Raw genomic sequence first — 12,388 nt, 5'->3', positions numbered from 1 at the left:
TGATATTTTCGGCGTTTATAAGAGTCTTTGTTTATCCATCTCTTACTCTCCATTCCAGTCCCTTATTTCACAGTATGGAAATTTTATTTCCCATCAGTTATAATTTTAGGACACTTCTGCGCAATATTGCGTTATATGACCTTCTCTTTATCATAGTGACTTGTTTAGGTAGTCAAAAATATTAATCTCATATCTAAATAGTGCTTACAGAAAAGTGAGTGGTAAAACCTTAATGAGGCAAAAACAATCAAATATTATAAAGGAGAAGTTTTTAACAGGTCCAAAGGTTTTTTAACATAACGCTCTTAAAAACCTTAAATATTTTTCTGTACAACTTTTTAATGAAATCTACCAGCAAAAACTGACACACACCGCGTACTTCTGGTCACCTTTAGATCATGCCCATCCTCTTGGCGGAATAGACATCATTGCCTGTGCCTGGCCATGAAGAGACTAACCAATCACTTCCGCACTTTGAGCACCAATGGGCGCTATTGGAGACAAAGACAATGAATGGAATGCCATTTTAAGGGACGCAACACAAAACTAGTCGAAGACTATGAAAAAAAGGAGTAACTATTTAGGGTAAGGTATAACAATCACACCTTGTTTTTCATACCATTACTAGTTGGGTCAAAATCCTAGGTCCCGTGGTCGTGGAGTCCAGAACTAGGTTTCTTGGTGGTTTCGTCATCTTTAGGGGTCAAATAAAAAATTTGGCCCCATGTACCTCAGAAAAGTGTGGGAAAATTTTTGGCGCCACTTTTTCAAAATGGCGGCTAACGGGAATGGTGAAATTTAGAAAATTTGTGGCTCATCACACTTTTGTTATGAAACATTCATATATGGGGTTTTTGGGGTCAAGGAATTCATTTCAGCGATAAAATTTCACATTCTGACATTCCTTGATACATAAAAATCTAACAAGGACGCCATAATATTGATTTTGGTACGGTTTTAGTTATGATGAAACTAGGATATGACTATGAGCCTTTGGTGGTCAGAAATAATAATAACAAGAGCCAATTAACATATTACTTTCATAAAACTTGGGGTGCACACCTTAAATATCAGTTAAAAGTAGATGTATATACCAATTGCGAAACACACTATGATTCTAAATCAATGAATTTACTTTCAGATTGAGTCTGTTACATAAATTGATGAAGGAACTGAATGAGCAAGTCATGTTTCCTTGAACATCATGAGTAATCAAACTAAGTGTATAGCCTGTGGCGAAAATTGTAGTCTAAAAGAAACCATTGGAACAGAAAAGTGGGATGCACTACGCACTAAATCTGAAAAGTGGGATGGACTTGGCAAGTATGGCTACCTCTACACGTCAACTGAATGGAACAGAAATGGGTGACTTCTGGTTATCATTTCTGGAGATGACAGATGCTCTAGCTCAGAATATCCATGCCTGCCACACACAGTCATATGAAGAGTTCAAATCGTCTACATATGTAATGCTCAAGGGCAAGGCATCTTATAACCAAACTGAGTACACTAGATACTTATCTGACTTCTGGGCCATGATTGAGAATCTCAACAAAGAGCAAGCCACCTTCTTTGAATCACACTTTGTCCAATCCATGCCAGGCCTCCCTTATTCAGCAATGCCCCTTGATATGTGGACTGAAGTAACTATGAATCTTTGCTCTAAGTTGAAAGCAGGATGGCTACATTTAATTCAGAATGAGAAAAACTTTTTGTTACAGCAAGAAATGCAAACGTGCCAAGGATGAAGTCTGCAGTGAAAAAAAACCCAGAAAACTAAAGTGAGGGATCGAAAACACACAGAATGTCAACCAGCCAGGATGAAAAAGGATGAGCAAACTGTGACTGACATTTTAACAACTCTTACTCAGTGTGATGCACATCTTTTTGATGACCAAAATCCTGTCCTGGGCTCTATTCAGTCAGGTATCCCAGCAACACCTGAGGTGAAACTGGATTTCAGTGTTGCCCTGCACGAAGGGGCATATAAAGTGAATGCCTTACTAAATGAGAGGGTGTTTAGCAAGAACAAGAAACTGCTTGACCCTATCCCCAGGAACAAGAGACTCAACTTTGAAAACATGATAATTATCAAGAAAACATTAAAATCGTTGAATCATGCCAAGATGGAGCAAGCAGGACTAGCTGCTGCAGTTGAATTTGCTGAAGGTGTTGGGGCCCTTTCATTAAAAGAGATCTTAGAGTTTCGCCTAACAGACGAGTGTCTCTCAGTGTATTATGCAGATGGTTCCCAAAGAAAGACAGCAAAGAGCAAATTGTTGGAGCATTTAAACTTAAGTACAGTTGTGAACATCCCAACAGAGTACAGTAGCATTGTTGATATGGGATTTATATGGCGCTTAGCAACACCAACAGCAGAGGACCGAGAGACAGTAAAGAGGGATGGCCGTTCATATCTCTGGCTGGATTATTTGGAGATCATCTCTCTTGTTCTGACTCGGCATGCTGCAGCTAGAACTACCATGTTAGTGAATGATAACTACAACAAGCCAAACTCAATCAAAGATGAAGAGCATGAAAGACGTGCTGCTAAGCACATAGGTGCTGGCAACAAATTTCCCAAACCAAATGACCCATTCACTAGTCCCACAGAATTCAACGCCTTCTTATCGGATTCTGGAAATAAAACCCGTCTCCAGAGATTAAACAAGAACCACCTTCTCCAGAAAAACCTTAACCGCCAGATTGTTTATTGTGAAGGAACTGTTTGCACAGATATTGCATCAAACTCAGAACTACCACACCTATCCGTAGACCACACAGGAGCTGATACTATGATGTTGACCATATATTCTATCAGTAGGCAAGACACTCCAGATCTGCCTGTAGTTATTGACAGCGGGGACATCGATGTATATGTGCAAGCTGCATATGTTGCACATCGTGTTCCAGGTGAGTTGTTAATAAAAAGAAAGGATGGGTTAGTAAATTGCAAGGATTTGGCAGATGAAGAGATGAGTGACATTATAATAGCTGCCCACTGTATTAGTGGATGTGACCACACACCTGGTCAGTACGGTCATGGAAAAATACAGCTGATGAATAAGCTAAAGACGGACCCTGAAGCAAGAGAGCTCCTTTCATCTGTAGGTATGCAACCATCTTTAGATGATGAGACTCATTATGACAAGGAATAGTTTGTTCTTACTAAATTGTATGGATGCCTATCGGGTTCGACTTGTGCTGAGGCAAGAGCCCAAAAATGGCGGAAGCAAAAAAGGAAAAATACCCTCCACCTCCCCCCCCAGATGCTGATTCATTGTACATACCAGACTTGCAAAGAGTGAACTATCTCACCTATTGCCTTAAAAACTTTGAGTTCAAAGAACATCCCTTTCCCATTAGGAATGGATGGAAACTTGAGAATGGAAAATGTAGAGCGGTAAGGTACACGCGTGGACCCTTACCAAATACAGATAATTATTCCAGTGATACCTCCAGCTCAGACGGTGATAGTGACACTGATACAGAATGTGAAAGTTCCACAGATAGCTCATCACATTCAGACAACGAATAAGTCTGTCCCAGGGGACACATGGTGATAAAAGATTATCATATATGTATAAGACAAGTTATTAAATATTGTTTCAGTAGTTCATTATGATAATGCCTAATGCTTTGGATAATAAAATCACTTTCGAATAGTGTGCTCAAGTTATATAGATTTATTAGCTACCTTACAATATACGACTAACTGGCACATATTCATATTCTAGAGTTATCAGAGCTAAAACGTTGCAGAAATTGACTTTATGGGGACCATATAGGATTTTTATGTATCAAGGAATGTCAGAATGTATAATATTATTGCAGAAATGAATTTCTTGACCCCAAAAACCCCATATATGAATGTTTCATAACAAAAATGTGATGAGCCACAAATTTTCAAAATTTCATCGTTCCTGTTAGCCGCCATTTTGAAATAGTGGCGCCAAAAATTTTCCCCACACTTTTTCGGAGGTACATGGGGGCCAAATTTTTTATTTAACCCCTAAAAATGACGAAACCACCAAGAAACCTAGTTCTGGACTCCACGACCACGGGACCTAGGATTTTGACCCAACTATACACTCTACCTGCGTCCCATTCACCGGCAATTCCTCCATCTTGTCACTACCGAAATCTTATTCCTTGTAATTAGTTTCAAGATTACGAACACTTAAAATATCAGAACTGAGTGAAATCTTTTATATCTGGCACCCCATACCGGCAGTAGAGTGCTACTCGTATTTCTGTTATCATTTTGCAGTTCAGCAGCAATTCCCCTCCATACAAGAGTCACAACCTTTCAATAGAAAGTTGTCTTGACAGACTGTGCATTAGCGTTCAAAACCAATAACACACGCAGAACATAGATGTTCATGTAGTACTTCCTGGAAGATCTAATTGACCTCTAGTACCGGAAGGCGCTTATTTAGTAAGTAAAATGATTTCCATCTAACACTGAAAATGTATGAGAAAAGGAAAACACCCTATACTCTGTTATAACGTAATGTTTCACGTAATCAGCTTTTATGTAGAGAAATTTAACTGAATACCAACAAAGCTCCCATTTTCTTTTCCATCTTCGTAGTTTTCATTACTATGCATGTCAATTTCCATTACCAAACCAAATTTGTTGGAGGTATTGCGAACTAAATAAATAGAATTTCGTTGCTGAACCATCTTAGTGTTACATAAAATTAAAGAAACTGTCCAGCAGGATATAGTATAACCAAGCAGTAAGATAGAGGAATACACCCTTTTCCTATGACACGGGGGAACACCGAGCTCACCTCCCACAATGGCCAAGTTATTCAAAATATTTACGAACTTGCGACTGGTAATTGAAAAGCACGTATAACAGTATTATTGCACACTATAACCGTTTTAACCCTTCCATGTAGTAATCATAACTCCCAGTCTGACTGACTATCTTTCTGTTTCATTTTCCGTCTCTCGTATTTCGTGTTTTCCATCTTGTTTTTGTCCTTCTGGCCTATTTTCCCTCATCTGTTTCTACTCGCACTGTAATGCATCTCTTTTCACTATGATAATAAACAAGTAAAAATTAAGCCATATTTTCTTCGGAGCAATCGAGTTTTCTGTATGAGCCGCGGCGCATGAAGCTTTCAGCCACGGCCCGGTGGTGGTCTGTCTTATAGCGTTGCCAGACGCATGGTTATGGATAACTTTAACCTTGAATAAAATAAAAACTACTGAGGCTAGAGGGCTGCAATTTGGTACGTTTGATAATTGGAGGGTGGATGAGCAACATACCAATTTGCAGCCCCCTAGCCTCAGTAGTTTTGAAGATCTGAGGGCGGACAAAAAAAGTGCTCTGCCCTTGTGTTTTTCGACCTCAGTCAGACTGCCAGGTACGAACACATGAGTAAGAAAGAAAAACTGACGTCACACGCACCTCCCACAAGTACCATACAAGTTGCCCTAATCTGACAGCACTTCATCCCTCCCTGGTCTTCATTTTTCGAAACAACCAAAGGGTTTTAGAATGAAGGAGGATCTTTAGCTCTCTCTCTCTCTCTCTCTCTCTCTCTCTCTCTCTCTTCTGTATAACAATACACTCATTACAACACATGCATATACAAAAAACCTAATATAAGCCTCAGTGATACGTGCATACAGAGATACAAAAGTACATGAAGTAAATGGCATCTCTCTTTCTCTCTCTCTCTCTCTCTTATAACACATACACTCATTAAAACACATACAAGAAACGTAACATAAGACTCAGCGATACGTGCATACGGAGATACAAAAGTACATGAAGTAAATGGCTTCTCTCTCTCTCTCTCTCTCTCTCATACACACAAATCAAATCGTTAAAAGAATACACAAAGAATAGCAATTTACTTGAAAAGTAAATGAGGACGGACAAAAATCTGTCTTTTCAACTAGTGAATGTTTTCCATACACAGACACCCTCATCTCAGAGACCTGCTGTACTTATTAAGGACAGGTACTTTCCGAGCTCCCTCTGTCCTTACACTTACCCCTAAAGAATGAGTTAAGGTTTCTGAAGGGCTCTCAAGTGTAAGATGACTCGCAATTATCGCTACTCGTACAGTACTTCAATCCTAAAAAGTGAGCTTTGTAATAAAATAGGGTATGGTTTCAACGTAGAAAATTGTAACCACGTACATACCATATCTATCCCATCTCACCTCACCTTCTCATCCTCTCTGTCTCATTGTATGTACAAGCATATGTATAATGTATGTATGTGTGTGGGTGTGTATATATATATGTGTGTGTGTATTATATATATATATATATATATATATATATATATATATATATATATATATATATATATATATATATATATATATATATATATATATATATATATATATATATTTGTATAAGAGAGAGAGAGAGAGAGAGAGAGAGAGAGAGAGAGAGAGAGAGAATTTTATTTTCCCCAAGTAATTCTACTACTTCCAAAGTTTCCCTATGAAGTTGAAGTACCAAGTGCCGGAGCAAGAGCAGAACTGACAACAATACGACTTTCCAGTTTCGATCTCCCTCGAGAATCTCAAGACCTTATCAGCCGACGTATCGCCAATGAATTTTGAAGATGCTATGGGATTCAATGACCAGGAATAATTAATCGAGACACTGTCTTCCCTCTCATCAATTTTTCACAGAACATCAAGTCGCAGACTTCCACAGAATTTCTTTCCCAGTAAGAAGCCACCAGTGAAGAGACGCTTGACAGGCGTAGGGCACCACATCCTATCACGTTAACTGAAGGGGGTCAGGGACGACGAAAACAAGAACTTTTCTCCCAGATGGCCTGAGGGCCCCATTAGGTTATGGTCCCTCGATATTTCGTAGAAAGAGCTACCTTAAAACAAAGAGGCCAGCCTTTAGATCCGGCCGAAATAGAGGGCATAGAAAGACTTGTACGACAGAAAATTGCAAGTGCAGAATGAACCCACCGCACTGAAGCAAAGGAATAATATATAAACACTGCCAATGTTCTAATTCTATATTAGTCTTCGTTGGTGAACCGTTGTGTTGACGCAGCGGATACTGCCAGCCCAGTATCCTCCTTCCTCAGCTATGGGCATTGGTTACTGAACTCTAAACACAAGTCAGAGTATTTTCTTCCTGGCGGAATCTGCACGTTTCGTCACAATAAAATATGTGTATATATGTAATATATATATATATATATATATATATATATATATATATATATATATATATATATATATATATATATATATATATATATATATATATATTTGAAATCCAGGAATAATATAAAGATTATAATCCAGCAGGGAGAACTATGTAAATACACGGACAACGGTTATCCTTTTCCGGCCACAGTTCACTAACTGATTTACACTGTTGTATATGTATATATATATATATATATATATATATATATATATATATATATATATATATATATATATATATATATATATATACATATACATACACATACATGGAGCATGCTTACATCTGTGGGACTTATGTACTTACTTTGTTGCAGAGTTACGGAAGCCGGGGCATTCTTCGGTAGTTGCAAGTGGAAGGGGAAGGAATTAACGCCGAGTTTTTTATGAAGTCTGTCCTATAAAGAGAAGGGAAACACAAATTTAGTAAATAATGGCAAACAATGTAATACTGGTGACCGGGGGCTTTAAATACAAAAAAAACTTTCCCGAAATACATAATTTAGTTACGAAACAGTGAAGTGTTTAAAAATTTGTAATTTTGGAGATCTTCACAGCCCCGGAAGAGCTTTGGATACTAAATTTTATAACAGCGACTGTTTTTTCGATTTCAGGCTAATGTTCTATAGCAAAAAGGTCCGGGACAGGACAATCTCTGAAATTATAAGAAGTGCAGTAGTTTTAAAACATCTTTAGTCCACAGATATGACATCACAAGTGATAAAGTTATTAGTAAGGAAGTCATTTATATATCTTTATTGTTTTTAAACGATTTGGGCTTTTCATAGTTCAAGAAATGTATAAAACATTTTTCTGACAAAATTAATTGGCCAAACGTAATTTCAGGTGTAAGTATGAAAAACGGGTTATAATAACTGCTTGCCCTGCACCAATATTATCTTTACTGAAGAAAATAAGCTCTAAACATTTTAAGCATTTTGTAGTTATACACAGATCAGCGACCTTATTTCCTCGTCTCTGCCTACACGCTCCAAGGTTGCGTTCTAACAACGCTCGTACGGAAAGGGATGGGAACCAATCTGAAACGGTGCTAGCAGCGAGTAATACCGGAAGTATCAGAGGCTGGAATGGGATGGAATTTAGAATTTTGGCCCAAGGCCAAGCACTGGGACCTATCAGGACATTCAGCGCTGAAAGGGAAATTGATAATAGAATGGTTTGAAAGGTGTAACAGGAGGAAAACCTCGCAGTTGCACATGAAACAGTTGTTAGGAGAGGGTGGAAAGTAAGATGGAAGAAGAGAATATGAAGAGGTACAGTAAAAGGAATGAAAGGGGTTGCAGCTAGGGGTCGAAGAGACGTTGCAGAGAACCTTAAGTAACGCCTACAGTGCACCGCATGAGGTGCACTGATGGCACTAACCCCCTACGGGAGCATCAGAGGCTGGAAACGCCACATCAAACATTCGTCCAAAGCCTCTCAGGGACCTTTCACATTCCTTCTCTCGGAAACGATTCTCAGGAAAACATGATTTCCGTCTTCCGTAAACTGAGCCTGGAAGACATCTAAGGGTTCAGCTGAAGGTGGAATAAATAGTCCTTCACTTCTTACAAGGTTATTTTGCTTTGAAGTGCAGTTCGGCGTCGGTAATATCAGGCATTTACCATCAGAAAGTTGACCAAGTTTTACAAAATATAAAAAAGGGCACAGAAAACGGACTATAACAAGAAAAATCATAATAGCATAAGGGATGAACTGAAAAAATAATCATAGTTAAAGAGGTTGGTTTGTTGCTTTAGATTAAGGTAGTCTTATCACAGCGCGGGACCTTACAAAAGTGTGGTAAGATGTTAAAGAGTATAAAAAAGACTGGTGTGGACCTATGGATGCTGACCACCAACAGCGACGAGTGTAAAAAAAAAATGCACGACTAAAAGAATCTTTCTGTAGTGGTCTTGGGACTCCTATTAGTCCAGCCTTTGTTAGAGCCTCTGGCTGTAATTCTGAATCGCGTTACCAGGCAACGATAGTCCATGAGTTTCTGGAGTCTCGGTTTCCTACGTATTTCTTGTTTTGAGTGTGACAGCAGATAAATACCACTTTCCTTCTCCAGTTACCTTCAGAGCTCGTTTTCTCTGTTGATCTTCCATAGAGTTCAGAGTGCTTTTCCGGTCTTTTCTCTCTCTCTCTTAGCGTGTTGTTTACACCTTGTTTCCACCATTTCCCACACGACTTTTGAAAATGTTCTCTTCTTCGTCTTCAACCACGGCAATTTTAAAATCATCATGAATTCCGCCTCTCACTGTAACTACTAGGTCTTGTTTTCAGGAATTCTGCTGTGAGGAATTCAGCAAGGTGAACAGTATCGTTATGGCTTCTTAACTTTATTTCAATCAATACATATTTTTCTGTCTGTAACAGGTTTAAAACTAACGAAGATAATAACTGCAATTATAATGCTTTTCATTCTCCTTTTTTCTTATTATTAAATCACAGATTTTACGGCTGGGGTTGTCATGAAACTTAGCACGCACGCACACACACGCATATATTTATGTATATGCGTGCGTTTGTGTGTGTGCGTGTTTCTGTTCGATATGTACCCTTGTACGTGTATACAGACACGCACATATTAAATATAAATGTATTGGTTAATGTCTAAATGCATAGATACGTAAAAATATGTCTGTCAGTAAATAAGGCAGATAAGCACAGACGTTATCTACAGTAGATATTGCAAAATATAAGCTACTATACATGGAAGGGGGACGGGGGGTAGAGTACATGCGGATCCAATTCCACAGTTACTGTCACCTCCATTTTCTCGCGAATAAAGAATGAGTTCTTAGTATAAACAAAATTCTACAGCCTACACAGGCTTAGTAATGTGCACCTACACAAGGCTCTCAGAAGCACCACACTCTCCTCTTATATGTACTGCACCATTCATCAGAATTTCGCACATATTCCAGCGCTTTCTGGAAAATTAGTCCCCTTCGTTCTAACACGCCTGCCAATCCGTCAACCCCTGTGTTTCTAATGTAGGTCTCCTGCTCTTCCTTCCTCCCAGGATTTCTGAATCATACAATTCTTTCCATCGATCTGTTCTTTCTTATTCTCTCTCTCCACGACCGAATTCCTCAAATAATACTATCCAGGCCAAGGTGAGTCATTACCGCCAACTTAGATCAGCTCTTATGCTCAACAACATAGCTTTGCTTAAAATGTTTTCAGGTTACTTTATAAAATGTCTAAAATAATATGAATTTTAAAGATAACCTCTAGAGACTTGAATAACTAAAATGATATCACAAAGTCCTTGTTAGACATTAAAGAGAGAGAGAAAAAAAAAATATATATATAATATATATATATATATATATATATATATATATATATATATATATATATATATATATATATATATATATATATATAAAGGGTGTTTCTGAAATTAGAGGGGCCCTCCACAGAACAAATGGAAAGTTATGAAGTTTTCTGCTATAGCCTATCTCCAAGTACGTTATTTTAAGTTTCTATTAAGCTATTTTTCATTTTACATTTCTTGCATTTTCAGACTGAGTGACGGAGTTAGATACAACCATGGCTAATGACTCGGAGGAAATCAGATGGATTGGCTGAATCTGGGCTATAACCTTCAGAGAGGTCAGGGATGCTGGCGCATCCTTCATTTCACGTTCCTCGATCGCTAAATACATTAAAAGAGATGAATCGTTTGTTAAAAGAAACTGGAACAAAAATCCATATGACTGTCATTGCGGAAAGAGTGAGAATCTTGGAAGGCCTGAAGCCCTTTCTCAGGAGTCAAAAGACATCATAGCTGAGGAAGTGGGTATACAAAGAAAGTCTTTACGTAATTTGGCGCTTGAACTAGAAACAAAAAGGGGAAAGAAGAGAAGTTATAGTGCTGTATATTGTGAGTTGAAAAAATCTGGTATCAAGCCATTTCCTGTTATCAGCAGGCCCAACATCACTCAGCAACAGAGAGAAGACGATGCATAATTTTGTGGTTCATTTCTTAAAAGACTGGGATGAAGCTGACTTTCTCCATGTTGCCGCATCAGATGAATTCTTCATTTGCACAGTCAGGAAGCCAAATCATAAAAATGACATCATTTGGGCTGCAAAATTGGATGATATCAGCGATGATGTGCGCTATCGCCAAGTTGTGAAATTTCCTGAATGTTTGGGAGCTTTTCACTGTTTCACAGCCAAATGGTTAATATGGATCATCAAAGAAAAAGGACAGTCATGGAATGGCGAATACTTCAAAGAAACTGTGCTTACTGGTGGAGTATTTCCTTTCCTCAACGATCCTGAAAATGTGTTATCTGTTGAAGAAGTCACATTTTTGCATGATAAGACACCATGTTTCAAGGCTCTTCAGACACAGGAGCTGCTTCGAAACAGTGGTATCGATTTCTTCTCGTTAAGTGAATTTCCAGGTAGCTCCCCTGACCTTAATGTGTGTGAAAACATGGGTAGTATCTTAAAGGATCGTGTTGAAGTGCGCACAGTGAACTATGATGGTATACCAAGCCTCGACGACCTGCGAAGAGAGGTGACCGAAGTGCTCAGGGAAATGGAGTTTGTGTCTCAGCTTTTTTGCTATCTGCTGAAATCATACGCCTCAAGAATGCGGTAGTACAGGCAGATGGAGGCCACACAAAATATTAAATACTCTGAGAGAAACTTAAATAAATACCTGTTCTGAATTACTTTTGTTTTTGTCCATATCAATTTTAGTTTATGCTGCAGAGGGGGCTCTGATTTCGAAACACCCTGTGTGTGTATATATACACATATATATATGTAAATATATATATATATATATATATATATATATATATATATATATATATATATATATATATATATATATATATATATTTATATATATATATAAAGCATCCCTGGGTAAAAAGGTAACGATGCAACTTAATGCTCCCTATTTCATCATAAAAATGTTCAAGAGCGCACTTCCTTTGAACTTCTAGGAAGATGAGAGAATCACTTTAATTAGTGCGACATCAAAAGATGGTCTTGAGACCAAAGGATCAGTTCCGCTATTAGATAGTATCAACATGATACAATGTCTGATTAGGTAATCAGAAAATTTTGAGAGCAAGAAAGAAGGAAGCCAAAGACATGCCGATCAGGCTTTGACCTTTGACAATCTTGGAGGAGGTTCT

At 38.1% G+C, this 12,388-nt stretch overlaps 1 protein-coding gene across 2 annotated transcripts in view; it reads right to left on the bottom strand.

Annotated features, from left to right (window-relative positions):
* The window catches only part of LOC136841646 (phosrestin-2-like), a 175,014-nt gene that overhangs the window by 55,787 nt on the left and 106,839 nt on the right, over window positions 1-12,388 (bottom strand). For both annotated transcript variants that reach the window (XM_067108774.1, XM_067108775.1), the window contains exon 4: window positions 7,522-7,612. In XM_067108774.1, the coding sequence (XP_066964875.1) occupies window positions 7,522-7,612 (91 nt within the window). The remainder of the gene's footprint in view (window positions 1-7,521; window positions 7,613-12,388) is intronic.

Source organism: Macrobrachium rosenbergii, chromosome 9 (genome assembly GCF_040412425.1).
Source record: "Macrobrachium rosenbergii isolate ZJJX-2024 chromosome 9, ASM4041242v1, whole genome shotgun sequence".
NCBI classification, from domain to species: Eukaryota; Metazoa; Arthropoda; class Malacostraca; order Decapoda; family Palaemonidae; genus Macrobrachium; species Macrobrachium rosenbergii.
The sequence above is the reverse complement of the archived record's forward strand: the minus strand, read 5'-3'. Positions and strand labels throughout refer to the sequence as shown.